Source organism: Drosophila takahashii, chromosome 2L (genome assembly GCF_030179915.1).
Source record: "Drosophila takahashii strain IR98-3 E-12201 chromosome 2L, DtakHiC1v2, whole genome shotgun sequence".
Lineage (NCBI taxonomy): Eukaryota > Metazoa > Arthropoda > Insecta > Diptera > Drosophilidae > Drosophila > Drosophila takahashii.
The window spans coordinates 35999425-36021378 of record NC_091678.1 but is presented as its reverse complement, the minus strand read 5'-3'; the positions used below and the strand labels follow the sequence as shown (position 1 = coordinate 36021378).

Genomic DNA, 21954 nt, shown 5'->3' with positions numbered 1-21954 from the left:
AGGGTTAAACGTGGTTTCCAAGGCATAGTTTCTTTGGCAATGTTGCTTGGAATAGTCTATAGAATACGAATAGGGCTGGTATTCCAAAAGTCGTCCAAAACAAAAAACTTCATATAAAAAAAACTCAAGAAATGTTGTTACGTTAAAAAAGTCATGAATGGCTTTATTGTTAAGCACAAATAAAATGGTGACCATGGTCATTACTGGTTACTCTTGGTCTTAAGAATTCGCGATCTCAATATAAGTTATAAGTTTTACTTTGAAAGCCATTGATTATTCTTTATTCATCACCTTTTATTTATAAGTCATAAAGTAACTGTTATTTCAGACTTTTAATTTAAAAGTCAGAGAATAACAGGCTTTTTTTTTAAAACTTTTATTAATGACTTTTATAAAAAAAGTCTAGAAACAACTGTTATTTTTTGACTGAAAAAATAAAAGTCCTGCGTAACTTTTATGAGAAGACGTTTATTAAAAAAATTCTTAAATAACTTTTATTTGGTGATGGAAAATATATAAGTCAGAAGTCTCTTTTGTTGGAATTTTAAAGGTTGCAATTTGTACTTCTACAATAATTGTGTAATCTCTAAAGATTATAAAATGAAAGACCGATTTTGTAAGGGGATACGACCACAGCCCAAACCGTATGAGCTAGAGCAGCCAAATTTTTGCACAGTATTCCATTGGGGGCGTAGGCGCCCACCAAAGTCCGACATGTCCCCCCAGTGGCCCCAAACAGCTCCAACATCCATATTTTGAGCAAAAAAAACATTAGATGTACGAAAGCTTAACTTCTAAAGTGGTTGGAATTTCGAAATTGGGATTTTGCTGAATTTTAGGTCTTGAAAAGGCCCAATCTAAAAGAAATTGTATTATCCCCTATAATTTGGGGGCTACATTTAAAATTAACTTTTCGATTTAAAAAATCTAAGCCGCTGCTCCGATCGAGTATTTTTAACGAATTTATTTCGATTTTCTAAGTTATTGCGTTGTATTTTGTGGGAGCCTGCCGAGAGAGCGAAACCCTGAGAGCGGATGCCAAGAGAGCGACGGCCGAGAGAGCAACAGCCAAGAAAACTGACGAGGGGGAGGGGTTTTGCTGTGTGGAAGGGGGAGGGGAAAGGGGCAATTTATGTGAAAATTTGTTTCTGGATTTTAAAAACTTAAACTACTGTTCCGATCAATATGATATTTGATCAATAGTCAGTCCTGTGGATCAAATGCTTGGGTTTTATTTAAAAAAAATATTTTTCATTTTGTAGCAGAAGTAAGAGCCTTATTTAATTTCCACCATGGAAGAAGATAAAAAATTACTACAAATTCTGTAAACAAAGCCAAAATGTTTCCAAGTTAAATATCTTAAGATTCGAACTTTAGCCCAAATACGTATGCATATTTGGATATGTTTTGATTTGTACAATACATGTACAATACAATACATACACACAATGTGTTTTACGTTTCTACTTAAAAGTCGATAATGTGCTAAAATACAAATAAAATTATTCATTTCCTTTCAGCCAATGCAAAATATGACGAGTTTAAAATTAATAATTACACTGTGCAGCATTTTTAGTGCTTTTTAAATTTACCTTGATGGATGCTATATTTTTGGATTCGTTACGAATTCCCAAGTTAAACTGCGTTTTCCAAAAAGTTCCCCGACGCAAGGATTCTTAGCAAAAGGACCTCAAAGTTCGAAAAATGCTGAAATTGGCCAACTTTGCGGAGCTCTCAGAGGCAAATGGATGCATGGTTTGATTTGATGTTAAAGTTTTTTAAAAGATACGCCCTTTATCTTTTAAACCCCATACTTTAAAAATTTTTAAGATTTTTTTTAAGGCAGAAACAAATTCTAGAAAACATAGTCAAAAAACATAAAAGTATACAGCTGCGGTCAAAATGGTAGTAGTGTTGCCGCCCTGTGTATTTAAAAGTTTGTTGTTGTAATTGATCTTTTACTGGTAATATTGTATTGATTATAATTTTACTATTAGACTAATTGGATAAGAAAAAATTACAACATCAAACTTTTAAAAACACAAGGCGGCAACACTGCTACTATTTTGACCGCAGCTGTATGTTTTTCAGTTTTTTGACTATGTTTTTTTGGAATTTATTTCTGCCTTAAAAAAATATTAAAATTATTTTATGTATGGGGTTTGAAAGATAAAGGGTGTATCTTTTAAAAAACTTTAACTTCGAACCAAGCCATGCATCCATTTGCCTCTGAGAGCTCCGCAAAGTTGGTCAATTTCAGCATTTTTCGAACTTTGAGGTCATTTTGCTAAGAATCCTTGCGTCGGGGAACTCTTTGGAAAACGCAGTTTAACTTGGGAATTCGTAACGAATCCAAAAATATAGCATTCATCGAGGTAAATTTTTGATGCTGCATAGTGTTATCAATTAAATGTGGAATCGGAAAATAATAAGTTACTTCGCTACTTTTTTATGTACAAATGTTTTTGATTCATTCAAAACAACAAATTTTAAAACAAAAATTACAATTCACAAACAAGTATACATATTTGTGCGCAAATTAAAATTGCATTGGTAACATTGTAACTGATAGAAAGTATAACAAGAGAGAACGCTATAGTCGGGTTGGTGTCCCGACTATCTAATACCCGTCACTCAGCTAAAGGGAGTGCGAACGCTGTGTCGGGTTGGTGTCCCGACTAATAATCGTAACTCAGCTAAAGGGAGTGCGAGGGAGATAGATATATAATTTTTGATTGCGTATAACTTTTTAATGAATGGTCCGATTTGAAAATGTCTTCTACATTTCGATAGGTATAAATATACACAACAAAATTGCATTTATACTTTTCGGAAATCTTTAAAGATGTGGGCGCAGGACCCATTTTAAAATCGTTAGTGGGCGATTGTGGGCGTTAGAGGGGGCGTGGCGCTCGGCTAAAATAAACTTGCGCTGCGTAGGAAACCAAAGAATATGTGGGGGAAATCTCAACCTTCTAGCTTTTGTAGTTTCTGAGATCTCAGCGTTCATACAGACAGACAGACGGACAGACGGACAGACGGACATGGCTAGATCGACTCGGCTAGTGACCCTGATCAAGAATACATACTTTTGCACGAATCTAGTATACCCTTTTACTCTACGAGTAACGGGTATAAAAATATACATCATGGTTTTAGGTGTTTAGTGGTCGAACTCTACCAAAAACAAGAGAGAACGCTATAGTCGAGTGCCTCGACTATTAGATACCCGTTACTCAGCTAAAACACTTAAAAGAAATATGCCTTCTTATATGTTTTTCGCCGCTCGATTTTTACCCAGGGATCTCTTTCTAGAAGAGGCTTTCTAGAACTTTCAATTCTGGCAAGCACATCTTCCGTCTCTCTCTAGCGCAGGTGAATGCACTTGTGAAAAACGTATACGAGCAAAAAGAGACAAAATGCGCGCCATTTCAAATAATTTAAAATTTGCATTAACATAATGTGAATTAGAGTGACCAGTGGTCACTGACCACAGAAAAAAAGGCAGATTTTTTCCAATGCCATTTCCTAGATGGCGTGTATATTGTATTGCGCCATCTACCGCCAGGTACTACTGGTCATGAAAGGCGGAAATGTAGGCGCTGGCCAGGTTTAAGCGTTTATTGGGTTTGTGGGCGTTAGAGTGGGCGTGGCAATTTTTTACTTGGCCAATCGATAGGTATTGACGAAGCGAATACATATCAGTTACTATTTTCACAATATCTTCAAAACTGTGGGCGTTAGAGGGGGCGTGGCACCTTTTTGAAACAAACTTGCGCTCCGTAGGAGCTCCTAGAATATTCATGCAAAATGCCAATCTTCTAGCTTTTATAGTTTCCGAGATCTCAGCGTTCATACGGACAGACAGACAGACGGACAGACAGACGAACAGACGGACATGGCTAGATCGACTCGGCTAGTGATCCTGATCAAGAATATATGTAGGGGAGAGTGGGGGAATTTCGTCAGCATTTTTTCAAAGCTATTTTTTGTCCATCTTGAGACACGTTATCATATTTCTATTTTTATTGTTGAATGCGGTTAGCACCAAGCTTTAAAATGTGACATTCCCCTATTTTTTTAATTAGCTTGTTGATTTATAAAAAAATAAAATGTAAAACCAATATACTGGGGCAATCTCACCACACAGGGAGGTAAAATCACCACACAACTGGGGAAATTTCGTCACCTGAAAAATGTAGGGAGTTTAACGCCTATATTTCTATTCCTATTCCTATATTTGTTGCTGCTGCTGGTAGTCTGTTCGTTAGCCAGCTCTTCAAATATAAAAATATGTATTTAAAATAGGTGCGAATTTACCCTTAGCGTAGGGTGGCGAAATTTCCCCAGACCGTACTTTTTTAGAAATAATTATTTTTCTTGCGAAATTAGGCGCGAAGTTAAAAATCACTGACGCAGAAATGCACATTATAGCACTGTGTATTATATAAAAAATCGTGTATCTTATTCCTTTTGAATTGTGGCATACAGAAAAAATTTCGTCGAGAACTAAATGTAGCTTTTGAACTGTTAAAACACATTTAATATTATAGCTTAATTATCTTGGCCTTCTGTGCAAAACAAATGCATTGGTTGTGTCTGGCCGTCTTGAAGGACTAAAACAAAAAAATTATATATTTTTACGACTTATGGATTCCGAGATATTGCAGGTGACGAAATTGCCCCTGTGACGAAATTCCCCCACTCTCCCCTACTTTATCGGAAACGCTTCCTTCTAGCTGTTACATACTTTTGCACGAATACAATATACTCTTTTATTCTACGAGTAACGGGTATAACTAACATCGTCCTTGGTGTATTTTTGCTGTGAAGTAGTGTAATATCTGTAATATCTGGTTTATGGTTTGCATACATAATGAATTTTACATTTGGATAATTCACTACTGTCGCACGTGACAGTTGTACGTTTATAAGCCGAAGAAAAGGATGCCCCAAGACTTTGTTATTAGGAAGGAAGGAACGAAGCGTTTCCGACCCTATGAAATATATATTCTTGACCATGAACAATAGACGAGTCGATCTAGCCATGTTCGTCTGTCCATCTGCCTGTCTGTCCGACAGTATTAACGCAGAGACCTCGGAAACTATAAATTTAACCATGCAGATTCTTGAAAACGGGACATCACTAGAACCATTAACAAGCCAAGTTTCTGACACACAAAATACATCATAATGAGATCCAACAAAGAACTCTCTAAACTCACCTGTTGAACATTTGTAGGGGAGTGTAGGGTAATTTGACGAGTAGGGTAATGTGACGAACTCGTCGAATCTCATATATGACGTCACGACAAAAAATCCAAATAAATGTAGTCGTCTCCCCTTATCGTGTCGACAATGTATTTACAGTAATATTAATAAGAAGTCCCGTAATTTGTTCGTGAGGTAATTTTCGCTAAAAATGTGGTGCGCAAACTAGCAAACCTATTCAATTAACTTGTGTTTCAGCAGTGCCAGAGCAAAGATGAGTGGAAAATAAAATCAGGCAAATATATGCACGTATACATGAGATCTTTATCAACAGTTTTTGGTACTTCGCGTTTTGTTTCTTTTGCGCCGTTTGAGAGTGACACCGTTTTTGCTCCAATTCTACCTTGTAGGATATCGTGACAAACTTTTTGTAGGGTATTGTGACGAACTTTTTTTATTCAAGAATTTCAATTGTTATCTTTGATTATTTGTAAAAAAATATAATAATACCAGATAACATTTACTGCTACAGTTTTATTGTTGTTTTTATTAGTGACGTCAGTTTAATTTAATTTTTAAAGAATTGTACATTGACCTTTTTTTTTGTGTAAGTTTGGTTATTATCTTATTACTTCCTTCTTTTCCGTATCGAAAATAACTTTTCCGTAAATTATATATAACAAAATTTTTTTTTTGTTTGTGAAAAGGATGATTTACACCAAGCGCTGTGGGGTTTGGCTACGTTGAAATTTCGAATCCAAATTTTTCAGAAATAAGCTCAGTAAATGTAAGTAACTTTCTGCTTTTACACTTTTAAAAAATATTGATTTTTGGAGAAGTTACTTTAAAGAACAAATCGTTCGTCACATTACCCTACAACTTTTGAAAGTGCAAAAAAAGAAGGGTTCACGCCAAACACTGTGGGATTTGGCTGCATTGGAATTTCGAATTCAATTTTTACAGGGATATGCTCAGTAGATGTAAGCAACTTTCTGCGTTTACACTTTTGAAAAATATTGATTTTTAGAAAAGTTACATTCAAAAAACGAAACGTTCGTCACCGTACCCTACACTCCCCTATATTTATACCCTTTTAGAGGGTATTATAATTTCAGTCAGATGTTTGCAACGCAGTGAAGGAGACGTTTCCGACCACATAAAGTATATATATTCTTGATCAGGACCAATAGCCGAGTCTATCTAGCCATGTCCGTCTGTCCGTCTGTCTGTCTGTCCGTCTGTCCGTCTGTCCGTTTGATTCTTGACTAGTTATGTATAAACAAAATTAAAAAAGAAACGCTGAATCTGGAATCCCTGGAACTGCACCGAGTGAGCATTACTTTATCTACAAGGGTATATAAGCTTCGGCTGGCCGAAGGTAGCTTCCTTTCTTGTTTTTAGTTCAAATTTAAATATTAACCGAAAGATCAGTGTTGAAAAATACATTTATATTTTTGCCCTTTAAAAATAAGAATTTTTGTAAAAATCGCATTGGCAGCGCTGATAGAACAGGCGTCCACTTGCGAAATAAAGTGTCTTTGTGAACGACTAGGTGGCTAGGTGACACTATCAAAGCTGCCATCACTCTAGGATTTCCACACTAGAGACAGAGAGTCTAGAGACACCGCTTTAACGGTTTCGAGTATTCGGGATGGCACAACCAAGGGTCAGGTGAAAGGTTTTTGCAACTTTTGCAAACTTGCAACTTAATACTTGCACTAAACTTAACGATTTAAATGTTGACAAACGCTGGGAGCATGTCACTCAAAATAGCCTGTGTGTATTTCGTGCCTTGGTAAAAACCATTTACTAAAAGACTGCAAATGTAAAAGGCAATGTAACAGAAATAATTGTAGTTACAATCATAATAGTCTTCTACATACAGACAAATCTAAAAACATGCAAACATGCAAGTCAGAGGGTATTGAACAGTCAGTCTCAAGTAACACAGAAAATAATTGCAACGTTAACTGGAATACAAACAAAGTTTTATTAAAAGCGGTACATGTCACTCTTATGTGCCAATAAATACGATTGAAACATATGCTCTTCTTAATGAAGCGTCCACCATTTCTTTAGTTGATGAACATTTAGCAAACGATTTAGGTCTTGACGGTCCAACAAAGCCATTAAAAATGCAATGGATTAACAATGAAATATATGAGGAAGATAACTCTAAGGTGGTTCTTACTAATACTAAGACACACACGATGAGAAGGGTAAGGACTGTTTCTAATCTCAATTTGCCGCTGAAAACTTTAAACATAGACGACATGACAGACAACTTTCAGTTTTTAAAGAACTTTACCCATTGCTCTTACGATCGGGAACATCCTAGAATTCTAATAGGACAAGACAACTGGTCTCTTATTGTATCACGCAAGTTGAGGTACGAATCCTTTGACGGTCCGGTTGCTAGCAGCACATGGTTAGGTTGGGTCGTGCATGGTTTAACACAACCTGAAATACAGTCGATCGAGACAAATCATACACTACATGTAACCAATCATTTTCCAGAAACTGACGACTTGGATGATCTTCATAACCTAGTAAAGTCTTACTGGTCAATCGAAAAAATTGACAAGAACCCCGACTATGGACAAAAATATTCCGAAGTAATGGAATCTTACATTTCAAAAGGGTATTTGAAAAAGCTAAACTCGACAGAAGCTAACATTAAAACACCACTGACTTACTATCCTCCGCATTTTGGTGTACAAAATATCAACAAGCCAGGAAAACTGCGAATAGTGTTTGACGCCGCTTCTAAAAGCCACAACTATTGCTTGAATGATTTTTTACTACCTGGACCTGACCTTTATAATCAATTATCTTCCGTTTTTATGAACCTTAGAGAAAAGAAAATAGTTTTCGTAGGAGACATTAAAGAAATGTTTCTGCAAATCCAAGTACCTGAGACAGATAGACATGCTCAAAGAATTCTATGGAGAGGGGATAGAAGACAGGGCCCTCCGGACGCTTATGAAATCCAAGTTATCTTTTTCGGAGCCAAATGCAGTCCGAGTATAGCTCAACAAGTAAGAAATCACAATGCGAATGATTTCCAACAGAAGTATCCCAAGGCCTGTCAAGGTATTATAACCAAGCATTATATGAACGATTACTTAGGCGGAGCAGATGACATTGACAGTGCTGTTCAACTGATCAAAGACATTACATTTGTACATCAAAGAGGTGGCTTCCAAATGTGTAATTGGATATCAAATTCAGCAGAGGTTCTAAATCAAATAAATACTGTCAATAAATACTGTCAAAATAAAGCTCAGGCTTCTCATAAAATCAAAACACTTACAGAAGAACGTGTCCTAGGGTTAATGTGGAATTACGAAACCGACACATTCACATATAATCTTCAATTTACAAAATCACATCATGAAATAATTAACATGTCCAGGCGACCAACCAAGCGAGAGATTCTCAAAATTACAATGTCGATTTTTGATCCATTGGGTTTCCTCTCAAATATTCTCATAACTAACAAGATACTGTTGCAAGCTATATGGGATAGCGGTATTGGCTGGGACGACCAAATCATTGACGAACATTTTGTGATTTGGAAAACACTTTGCGATTCTTTTCGAAAAATCCGAAACTTTGCAATCCCCAGACTTATGACAACATTGCCAATCACAGAATGCGACATTCAGTTGCACATATTTACTGACGCATCGAAATATGCATATGCAGCATGCGCTTACATTCGGTTTGAAAAAAATGAGACAATCGATTGCATGTTGATAACAGCGAAGTCAAGAGTCGCTCCTCTTAGGCCTATGTCGATCCCAAGATTGGAATTACAGGGTGCTTTATTAGGTGCAAGAATGAGCGAAGCACTACTAGAAACATTAAATTTGAAAATAAATAAAATGTATTTGTGGACGGACTCTCAAATTATTTGGTACTGGCTAAAATCTAGCAGTAAGAGATTTAAAACCTTCGTATCCCAGCGGTTAGGTGAAATCCAAGAACTAACCAACGTTCGCGATTGGAGATATGTTCCGTCAAAAATTAATCCCGCTGACGAAGCCACAAGGGTCGCAAAGATAGATTTGGAAAAAAACAATTCGTGGATAAAAGGCCCAGAATTCTTGTATACCGATATTAAAAAGTGGCCAAGAAGTCAAATAACCTTTGAAGATGACGACACAAACGAATACGTAAATGTAATATCAGAAGCAAAACGTACATTTGTTTTACCTGATGTAAGCAGATTCTCCAGTTGGACAAGGTTTTTACGAACCACCGCTTGGCTACTTTGATTTGCGAACTTACAGCTAATGAGTTAGTTGATGCCGAAAATGTAATACACAGACAAATTCAATCTGATTCCTTTCAAGATGAAATTCAAAGTCTACAAAGAGGAGAGTCAATAGGGAACTCAAGTCGCTTAAAATCTTTGCCATTATGTTTTACAACCGACGGACTACTCAGATTAAAAGGTAGATTGGACAATTTGAATGACGTGGACTATAACATGAACGCAAGAATACTTCTTAGTAACGACCATCCAATCACTGCGCTACTGATCTTTTTTTACCATACACAAAATTGTCATATTTTTACTGAAACGGTCATTTCCAATCTTAGAATGAAATATTGGATAATTAGATGTAGAAATACGGTGAAGAAAATAATTCGTGAGTGTCAATTTTGTAAGAATAGACGTGCTAAGCTACAGACAGCTCTAATTGGACAGCTTCCTAAATGCAGAATTGAACCAACAGAAAGAGCTTTTCTAAAAGTTGGAATAGATTATTTCGGTCCTATCGAGGTATTGGTAAACAGAAGTCATGTAAAAAGGTATGGTGTAATTTTTACTTGTATGACCACTCGTGCAGTTCATTTAGAAATAGCAGAGGACTTGTCTTGTAATGCATTTATGCATGTATTTCGTCAGTTTGGTTGTCGTCGTGGCTTTCCAATAGAACTTTACTCAGACAATGGGACCAATTTTAAACGAGCAAGTAAGGATCTTAAGATAATAATTGACAATTGGTCTAATGACGAAATGACACAGTTCTTGACACAAAAAAATTGCACATGGTCGTTTAAACCCCCACTGTCGCCTCATATGGGAGGAGCCTGGGAGAAATTAATTCAATCTATTAAAAAATATTTATGTTTTTTACCTAAAGAACGGTTCCCAAAAGAGTACACACTTAAAACTTTGTTTTGCGAAATTGGTGCACTCATCCCAAACAATAAACTTACAATCTTTAAACACCGCAGTCATATTACATTGCTTTGAAATAGAGCAATGAGGTGTTTCTAAATTAACTAAATCCAAAGGAAGTTTAATATGTATAATAATAAAATAGCCCTCTTCTAATTGCCTGCTTCTCACTCCCAAAAATCGAATTGTGGCAAAGGAGAGCAAGTGTATTTTTTGCATACGCCTCTTCTAATAATCGTCGCTGAAAATATATATAATCTTTTTAGATTCCTTAAAAACATATATTAAATTCAGATTGTTTAAAGAAATATAATAAATGAATGTGATCCAAGTAAAAGTGGTGAACTTGTATATTTTTTATCAGTTTTTTTTTTTAAATTTGAAATAAAAATTTGACATTGATATTCAGTAATATATCTGTGCTGACCGCTATGATATTTTTCTCAAAAAAAACAGTATTTTTCATTCGCGTTTGGGGGGGTCAAACGTTATTTTAGACCATAAGTATGTTCGCCAATATGGCTTAGAATCCTTTAAAGATTACATTCCCCCTATACGATTTTTGCGGTTCCAAATCGACCCACCCTAATATATATATATATATATATATTAGACTGGGTCGATTTGTATGGGCAAAAAAAAGTGATAAATCGTAGGGGGGGAACGCAATCTAGGAAGAATTCTAAGCAATGTTGCAAAATAAACTATATCTTAAAAACCACGCTTGACCCTCCGCATTTGCAAAAGAAAACAAGAGAGAACGCTATAGTCGAGTGCCTCGACTATTAGATACCCGTTACTCAGCTAAACAACTTAATAGAAATATGCCTTCTTATATGTTTTTCGCCGCTCGATTTTTACCCAAGGATCTCTTTCTAGAAGAGGCTTTCTAGAAAACAAAATGCGCGCCCCATTTTAAATAATTTAAAATTTGCATTAACATAATGTGAATTAGAGTGACCACAGAAATAAAGGTAGATTATTTTCAATGCCATTTCCTAGATGGCGCTAGTGTATTTTGTATTGCGCCATCTACCGCCAGATATTGGTACTACTGGTCATGAAAGGCGGAAATGTAGGCGCTGGCCAGGTTTAAGCGTTTATTGGGTTTGTGGGCGTTAGAGTGGGCGTGGCAATTTTTTAGTTGGCCAATCGATAGGTATTGACGAAGCGAATACATATCAGTTACTATTTTCATAATAGCTTCAAAACTGTGGGCTTTAGAGGGGGCTTGTGGGCGTTAGAGGGGGCGTGGCACCTTTTTGAAACAAACTTGTGCTGCGTAGGAGCTCCTAGAATATTCATGCAAAATGCCAATCTTCTAGCTTTTATAGTTTCCGAGATCTCAGCGTTCATACGGACAGACAGACAGACATTTTTCTCAAAAATAAAGTGAAATACCAGTATTTTTCTTTTGCAAATGCGGTGGGTCAAACTTGGTTTTAGGCATATAGTTTCTTGGCCAAAATATCTTAGAATGGTCAATTGATTATGTTCCGCCCAAACGATTTATATCTTTTTTCGCGTCCATACAAATGTTCCAAAGTCAAGCCTACTGAGATATTTTTCATCAAAAAACCAGTATTGTTCCCTTGCAAATGCGGAGGGTCAAACGTGGTTTCTAAGGCATAGTTTCATTGGCAATGTTGCTTAGAATAGTCTATAGAATACGTTCCCCCTACGATTTGTTGACCTCCAAATCGACCCACCCTAATGTACATACATAAGTATGTAATGATTAAATTAGCATAAAACAACGGATCACCTAATGCATGCAATTCTAAATCAAATATTTTGCAAAAATTTAAATTGTGTTAAAGACGAAGAAAATTGTTGGAAAATTTCACACATAAGAGTTGGAGCTTTGGGTGCTTTTTTTAATTTTCCTTATTTCCGGAAATATTTAACTCCAGCTGTTGATCTCGGCACTTCTTTTTTTGTTTACCTACCGATCCTGCGAGCGGAACCGTTTTGGCCGTAGCCCTTCATAGGTATTTGTGTGTTATTTTTTCTATATTCTTTTTAATGTTTTTAAGGTTTTGGTTGTTAGATCTGTTCGAAATAAATTGTAAAAAAGAGTAAGAATCTTAGATAACCAAAATGATAGATGGTCAGGGTGGTCAAAGGTGGGTCAAGGTGACAAACAAGTTTTACTAAGAAAAAATTTGTTTTCACATGAGACTATAATTAGATTAGCTAAGAAGAGGAACTGGTGTTAATGTGGGTCAAGACGAGGAAATAGTGAAAACAGCATTAAGGTGCTTAAAAGGTGTGCCAAGGGTTAGAATAATATAGGTGGGGTTAAGGTGAGGTAATATTACGGTTAATGCGATGTTAAGGTAAGATGTAATGGTTATGGTTAAAAGGATATGGAGAGAATATTAGTGCGTTTTAGGTGGGTGTACTGTTTAGCTAAGGTTAGGCGGGATTTAACTCTGATATTAATTTAAATATATGAAAAAAATCAGCAATAAATGCTTTGCCAATAGTAGCGGACAACGTTCTAAATCAATATTTGTCTTGATTAAAAAACGGTCAGTAGCAAATTCCAACCAGAACGGATTGACCTAAAAATCTAGAAAAATCACAGTAATTACTAAAATAATTAGGAGCCGCGTAAGGGGTACTTTTTAGAATAAAAAACGACCCCAAAGTGCCCCAAAATTCGATTTGTTGTTTTTTTTAATTCTTTCTTTTGCCATTTCTCTGTTATAAATGTTGTTAAAATGGTTTAAAAATGTGATGTTCATAATCTTATGGCATACCCGCAAATAACTGCATTTAAATTTCTTGGAGATTCAGCATCCTTAACCAAGTCCCCAATATTTTCAAATTTGGCTAACCTGATGTGACGTCACGCGTCCCCATATGTTTGTATGTATGTTCTGCTGGCGCATGTATGTATGTACATATGTATGTCCTGCTGTCGCAATTCAAGTGTGACCGCGCAAGGGGAAAATGAAAATACCACAGCCAAAAAAAATCGATTATATCGCAAATCTTTTCATTTGAATTTGTAAAAAAAAAAAACAAACAATGATTTGCTCTGCTATGTACACACACACGCACAAAATAAATATATCAAAAAAATGCGTATTTTACACACACACCGCCATAAGATACATATGTATATGCGTGTGTACGTTTGTGTGTGTGCATTGCAGCTGACTAAGGAATTGAGATTCGCTCAAACTCAAATTCAAGATAATACTGATATCCTTTTGCTAAAAGAATATTTCATTTACATTTCCACAACATACTTACATAAGACATTTTGTAACCGATTTTTGTGAACTAAAATTCAAATTGCATTGATAATATTAAAAGAACATTAAATATTCAAACCAATTGATTATCTTGCTCTTTATTACACGTGCTCATATTGTTTAAACAAATTCAAATGTTTAAACAATTTGATGCACGGCTTCCCCGCCCACCTGCATTCCCTATTTATTAATATAATTCTAATCAAGGTGAAAAATTAATGTGAAAACTAAAATACTGAAACAAAATATCAATGATAAAATGCAGTAATTTGGAATTGCCTTTCATGATGTCTTTTCTTAAATTAGTCAAATACATAAAGCAAAACATTGATCCGCATATTTGTTTCCCTTATAATAGTTGTCTACTGTGGATACCTTCCAAAAACCCCACGGTAGCAAATTCGCCAAGAGTTTTTGGTTTGTAATAGTTTGAATAAATAGTTTAAAAATTGCATCTTTAAAAAACAAAAAATAGAAATAGAAAATAGAAATAGAAAATGTAGAACGAGGTAGCAAGGCCAATATCAACAGGATTTGTTTTAAGGAACCGATGAAATAAAAATAAGCCTAAAATTATCCTATCTCTGGCATTTATTTTTTTAAAATAAGAATTGGAGACATTAATTTTTTTTTTAACTGTCGAAGGATAAACATCCCATCACATTTTGAAGCGGTTGTAACATTTCAAGGCGAACTTAAATTAAAAATATTACCTCAAATTTTTTAAATTTTAATCAAAAATATTATATTGGTTGTTGGAGAGCTATGTAAAACTTTTAGCAATTTTTTTTAAGAATACAAGTTTTTTTTCCAGAGTTAAACGCTAATCGATTTGGAATTGAATTACAAACTTAACGCGGCGTGATAATCCATATTTTGGCAGTTTTTTGCTTTTTTTTTATAAAGTACTGTTTTAAAATTCATATTTTTGTAGTCTTAATTCATAAAAAAAATGCATAAATTTATCTGGGGACAGCAATAGTCAAAACTCTCCGAAATTGAAAAAGAGTTTAATATTTTTAACATGTAAATTTAATTAAATTCGTATCCTATCTATTTTTTTCTTAAAGAATTTTTTTTCAAATAATGTTTCTAGGCAATGGCAATGGATTGGGAATTTAATAACATGCTCAACGCAGTATGACATTCTATATTTAAATAATATTTTTTGGACAAAATACTAATGTTTTGAATGAAATTAGTGTAAGGATTTGTGTCGAAAAAGGAATCTGTTTGTTTCTGTTTTGTCCATCTGTTAACTTATCAAACAATCCATAATAATTTTAAAAAGATTTAAAAAAACACATGTTTTTTAAAGTAGTTTTCAACGGACAAAATATTATTTATATTTTTACGGATATCAAGGGAAAAAGTTCTAGTAAAATCTTTTCTCGGTTTATAGAATCAAAATTAGGAATTTTTTAAATTTAAAATAAGTACCAAAGATATAGCAATGCTTAATTTTCAATTTTAATTTCCGCAGCCGAAGCTGCGGGCTACAGACCCTGCTAGTCAATAAATATATTGAAGCTAACAAAAAAAAAACCGCTAACCTATTCTGAAAACAATTTTATGTACATTTATGTACAATGCAATTTTAGAATTATCTTGATTTCCTATGTAAAATTTATGCACATATCACAGTAGGCCTATACTTTTCCCTTTCTAGAGAAAACCCATTTTTCTGACTTTTATTTAACAGTAGCCTTATAGAAACCCTTTTAGGTGACTGTTAACTTAAAAGGGTCTCACCGAGTGGTTATTGAAAGACCGATTGATTTGTTTGGTTGCGCCGAACGGTCGGACCGAAACCGACAAGCAAAACCAAAAAAGGGTTCCGCTCAGAGAGAGAGTTTGTGAGCAACATTTTTTTCGGTTTTGTCGAGACTCAAACTGCCTTAGGAAAATGGGTTGTCAGTTATTATTATTATTATATAGGTAAAAATCCCAGTTTTGGTGCATAAACCTATTTATTTTCATTATTTAATTTTTATAAATGGACCATACTAATCGTCTCTTGATATCTTCATTTGAAGAAAACCGCCTTCCAAAAATTGTTGGTGGCAAATCTGTAGTTTTGCCACTGCAACAAAGTTGCCTGATAGAGAGACCTAGCAGTGTCGAAAAATTCAGAGAAAAATGAGCTTACTTTGCTTGTTAATTGTGTGGTGTGAAAGAAGACTTTCATAAATCTGAAAACGGAAATTCCTTGCAAAGGTATTTGTTAATGTAAATTAGCTAAAATGGTTGCCTTTTTGTGTCTTGTTGTCCAACTGTGAACTGTCTTATATGTGTCTCTTTATAGAATTGTGTTAGCGATTGTGTTTGTGTTTGTGGAGTATAACTTCTCAGTGGCACAGAGTTGCAAAGAAGTAAATACGTTGTTGAACGTGTTGCCATACAATTAACCATTTTTGCTCATTTTTGCTCCCTTTTGGTAATCTTGCGTTTGTCTAGCCACATATGTATTCACCATGTATAGGACTTTTTACTTTTGGTTCCCCATGAAGCTACATCATAATTGAAAAATACATTGTTCCTGTTGGCTCCTTAGCAGAAAGTGCATCAGAAGCTATACACAAACTTTGTTTGTAGCCAGGCGCAGTTTTCTGAATCGTCACTAATAAGGAAGTAAGAAAATTCATTTTAAAAAATCCAAAAGAATTCACAAAAACTAAATGAGTGGCTTAAAAATTAAGGTATCTTTGGATCAAAAAAGCATTGTAGAAGAAAATACTTATATTTAATTTTTAAACGCGGTTCACAAATTAAGATTTTTAAATTTTGCTGTGACTTTCAAATTTTGAATGCCCCCACCTTCTTTTGTGGTTAAGTTAGATTACATTTTCAAAAAGGATCATATAAAAGAGACGTGTAACTATTTAATTCCGAAAAGAGTAACAAAATTGGTTGACGACTCTTGAAGATATATCCCAAAGGACGTCGAAAAATCAAGATTTTCTTAAATTCAAGATACCGGAAATATCAGAGCTGATGGAGTATAGGCGTAGTGGTAAATTATGCTTAGAAAAGCCTCATTTATCGAAATAAAATGGTGGCAAGCCTGTTGGCATGTGTTATTTTTAACAATTACTTAATAAAAAAAAAATGTACCTACTGTGCGGGTGTCAAATTGAAAAAAAAAAACAACATTCAAAATTTTGTTTAATTTCAAATAATGCACAAAAAAAATTTAAATATAATACACAGACCGACAAAATGTGACATGGGTCGGTGTCCAGGCCTGCCACCATTTTATTTCGATAAATGACGCTTTTCTAAGCATAAGTTGCCACTACGCCTATAGTCCATCAGCTCTGGTATTTGCGGTATCTTTAATTTAAAAAAATCACAAGTTTTCTTCGTCTTTTGGGATATATCTTCAAGAGTGGTCAACCAATTTTGGTAATCTTTTCGGAATTAAATAGTAACATGTCTCTTATACAGGGGTGGTCAAAAGTATTTTCACAAATGTTAATGTTAACTGTACTTATATTTTGAACTTATAATATAAACTTTTGGCACCTATAGAAAGAGCACTTCAATTCCGTTTAAATGACACAACAATTTTCTTAACCCATTAAGACCCCTTTGAAAAGTGAGCAAATTTTGCGAGAGTCAAATTTTCAACTTTTTTCCTGGGGCTTAAAACAAAAATGTTTTGATGCAAAGTTGTTCCCCAATCAAAATTAATAATAACTGCAAAAAAAATATTTTCAAAATATTTTTCCTTGTATTTTTTATGATTTTGACTTTCAAAAAATATTGTCTAATTTGCCCACTTTTCAAAGGGTGCTTAATGGGTTAAGAAAATTTTTGTGTCATTTAAACGGAATTGAAGTGCTCTTTCCAAAGGTGCCAAAATGTTTAGATTATAAGTTCAAAATATGAGTACAGTTAACATTCAAATTTGATCCAAAGACACCTTATGTCCCTAATTTTGAGGACACTCATCAGGTTTTTGTGTATTGTTTTGGAATTTTTAAAATTGTTTTTCTTACTTCCTTCACAGTGACAATTCACAAACAGTGCCCAAACCTGTCACAATTTTAAATATCATAATTCTAAACGATCTAAATAGTTTTGCTTTGAGTATAAGCACATGAGCGTAGCCTACTAATCTTTGGGGGCTGAAATGCTTGAAGTGTAATCCCCCTCCAGCTTTTAGCTTACGCCCATGTATACATATTTTTAAAGCAAGGGTCACTTGTGCTCAAAAATAGTTATGAGTTACGTAAAATAGTGACAGGTTTGGGCACTGTTTGTGAATCGTCACTGTGAAGGAAGTAAGAAAAACAATTTTAAAACAATTTTTGTAGGCCTGTGATATCTTTTAAACTTGTGTTATTGGACCAAAAACGGGTTTTTTATAATATATGTCCTAAAATATGTTGGATATGTTCTTGACATGCAAGATATGTCGAATATGCAAAAACAACATGGGCTTAATCTTATTATTTTAACGTAAAACGAATTTCACTAGAATCGAAATTTGATTTCGACAAGCCGTTAAAAATATGATTTTACATATAATCCAATGTCTACTTATTACAGCAACTCATTTAAAAATTACTTCATTTAATAGATAAAAAAATTACTTCTAGGTCTTTTCATGTCGTAAAATATGCGACAAGTTTGAAAACGATCGGTTGAGCCGTTTAGAAATGCCGATGAAAGCGGACTTTCAAAACGTGGTTTCAACACAACACAAAGCTCATTTTTTTGAAAGTATTAATTCGATCGATTTTAAATTTTCAGAGTGCGTTCTAGACACATTAAACATTAAAGAAAAACAATTTAAGAGAACGCTATAGTCGAGTACCTCGACCATCAGATAACGGTTACTCAGCCAAAGGAAGTGCGAGAGATATGCGATGGCTTGCACTGCTTGAATTTCATTATTTGCTAAAGGGAGTGCGAGGGAGATGGATATATAACTTTTTTTGATTGCGTATAACTTTTTATTGATACGATTTGAAAAATTTCTTCTACATTTCGTATTAATAAGGACAAAAAATTGCATGTATACTTTTTTTTTAAATCTTAAAAGATGTGGGCGCCGGACACGACAAAAATGGTTTAAGGGGGAGATTCATATAGAAAAAATAAAAATTTAATTTATTTTTTATTCCTTAAATTGGTAGAATAACTCTCTAAAAATGTGTCATGAAAGTTTCACGAAGAAATTCTACCTATTTTGGAACTTCTACCAGGATGACGGCACCCACCTTCCTTGAGCAGTAGATATATTCCATTACTTTAAAGGGTTATATACCTATTTTGAGCGAAAAAATTGGGGGATATTTGGTTTTTTTTCAGGTGTGTAGCAATTATTTTATGACACTGAAGTTATTATTTATTGATAGTACATGTTTTTATCGAAACAACAAGCGTTTGTTCTTGAAAAAATATGAATAATTTACGAAGTTATGACAATTTTTTCGGAACCCTGAATAATTTACGAAGTTATGACAATTCTTTCGGAACCATTTTTATACCCTTGCAGAGGGTATTATGATTTCAGTCAGAAGTTTGCAACGCAGTGAAGGAGACGTTTCCGACCCCATAAAGTATATATATTCTTGATCAGCATCACAAGACGAGTCGATCTAGCCATGTCCGTCTGTCCGTCTGTCCGTCCGTCTATCCGTCTGTCTGTTTCTACGCAAACTAGTCTCTCAGTTTTTGAGCTATCGGGACGAAACTTTCGCAAAAGTCTTCTTTCTATTGCAGGTAGTATATATGTCGGAGCCGACCGGATCGGACAACTATATCTTATAGCTCCCATAGGAAGGATCGGAAAAAAAAAACTTTAAAAAATTCTAGCTTCGGTGTTTTTTGAGATATTACCTTCTACTTTTGGGGATGTTATTTTTCAAATACTTTTGAATTTCGAATTATTTATTTTAAAAATCGGACTACTATATCATATAGCTGCCATAGGAACGATCGGAAAATTAATGGAAAAGTAATAGGAAATAAATTCTAGCTTCTTTGGTTTTTATTGTATTATCTTCTACTCTAGGATATGACTCTTTTCAAATATTTCCGAATTTCAATTTTAATTTGATCAAAATCGGACGACTATATCATATAGCTGCCATAGGAACGATCGGAAAATTAATGGAAAAGTAATAGGAAATAAATTCTAGCTTCTTTGGTTTTTATTGTATTATCTTCTACTCTAGGATATGACTCTTTTTAAATATTTCCGAATTTCAATTTTAATTTGATCAAAATCGGACGACTATATCATATAGCTGCCATAGGAACGATCGGAAAATTAAGGTCCCTCAAAACTCAGACTTCGACAAATCGTTGGCTGACATTTTATTAGAAGAAGACAAAGAAGATTCTTTTGGGTTCACTGAGCCCTTAGAAATCGAAGACAACACAATAGAAGTGGAACCCGACAATTTACCTCCCCCTTAAAGTGATTGTGGACGACAGAGTGGGCGTGGCGAAAGTAGGTAATTAATCTCAACTTTCTAGCTTTTGTAGTTTCCGAGATCTCAGCGTGCATACAGATAGACGGATAGGCCGACTCAGCTAGTGATCCTGATCAAGAATATATATACTTTATGGGGTTGGAAACGCTTCTTTCTACCTGTTACATACCTTGGCACGAATACAATATTGCCTTTTACTCTAGGAGTTATAAAAATGTGATCTTTCAAAAGTGCACGATCCTAACTTTCTTTCTTGACCTGACCAGCGTCAGGCCAATACCGCTCCATAAGAGGGTGCCGCTAGTAGAGGGCTCAGAGCTAAGAACTATTTGGAGAGCCTTTCCCAGTGGCGGCAAACAACAGGCAGACAGACAGGGAAAAGTACCAGATATACTATATCGCTTTTGGTTATGAACTGTCGTCTAATTATATTTCATATTTTTAGCAAAGCAAAGCAGCAACCACGACTCCTTTGGAGCATCAAGGAAATTCCGACTGCTTAAAAATAAAAACATACGAACCATTACTACCTGTGTGGCTGGCAATAATCATAATTGTAACTTGCTTATGCTTCTCGGCATTATTTTCTGGACTGAACTTGGGTTTAATGTCAATGGACCGCACAGAACTAAAGGTGATACAAATAAATTAAAATATAACCCTTAATATAAATGTAAAATTTTAGATACTGCGGAACACTGGCACGGAAAAAGAAAAAAAATATGCGTCAAAAATAGCACCTGTTCGAGATCAAGGTAATTATTTATTGTGCAGTATTCTCTTGGGTAATGTGTTGGTTAACTCAACATTTACCATTCTACTGGATGGTTTAACTTCTGGACTGTTTGCTGTTATATTTTCCACCTTGGCCATCGTACTTTTCGGCGAAATTACACCACAGGTAAGTTTTCAATTGATATATTTAAAATTAAAACGTTTAAATCAGGGAACGAAAATAACTGTTATTGTACATTTTTTATACAAAAAAATCACGCACTTAGAAGGGTCCTAAAATTTTTTAAATACACCACAATTTTTATTAGCCATTGTAGTTTACAAATCCGTAATGATTTTTATTTTTTGATTTTTATAATAAAACTCAAAAAATAACTGTTATTTTTTGATTTTTATGAATAACAGTTATTCCCTTGACATTTTTGAAAATATGAAATAATTAAAAAACAAGAGGGAACTTTATAGTCGGATGCCCCGACTATCAGATACCCGTTACTCAGGTAAAGGGAGTGCGAGGGAGATGGAGATAGAGATAGAAAACGTTGATCACGCATAACTTTTTAACGAATGGTCCGATTTGAAAAATACATTACGATACATTTCGATAGGTATTGATAAACACAATAAAACTGCATTTTTACTTTTCCAAAATATTAAAATTTTTAAAATCGTATATAAGCGATGGTGGGCGTTAGAGGGGTCGTGGCACCATTTTGAAACAAACTTGCGCTGCGTAGGAATTCCTAAAATCTGCATGCAAAATGCCAATCTTCTAGCTTTTATAGTTTCTGAGATCTCAGCGTTCATACAGACAGACAGACGGACAGACGGACAGACGGACATGGCTAGATCGACTCGGCTAGTGATCCTGATCAAGAATATATATACTTTATGGGGTCGGAAACGCTTCCTTCTCCCTGTTACATACTTTTGCACGAATACAATATACCCTTTTACTCTACGAGTAACGGGTATAAAAACATGATACCCGTGCTTTAACTTACTAAAAATTTGTTAAAAAAGGCAACCGCGCATATTTTATACCTATATTTTTTTTAATTTTTTTTTACCCACAAAATCGCCATAAATCAAGTTTGAG

General features: G+C 34.6%; 1 protein-coding gene across 2 annotated transcripts in view; it reads left to right on the top strand.

Moving 5' to 3' along the window:
* uex (metal transporter uex) overlaps positions 1 to 21954 on the top strand; it is a 107514-nt gene that overhangs the window by 11600 nt on the left and 73960 nt on the right. The window contains exons 2-3 of one of the 2 annotated variants that reach the window (XM_070211854.1): positions 20566 to 20754; positions 20806 to 20875. Coding sequence is in view for 1 of the 2 variants with exons in the window: in XM_070211853.1 (XP_070067954.1) it covers positions 20728 to 20754; positions 20806 to 21021 (243 nt within the window). In the remaining variant the exon portion in view is untranslated. Of the gene's footprint in view, positions 1 to 20565; positions 20755 to 20805; positions 21022 to 21954 lie in introns of both variants that reach the window. The other variant, XM_070211853.1, reaches the window with a different exon arrangement.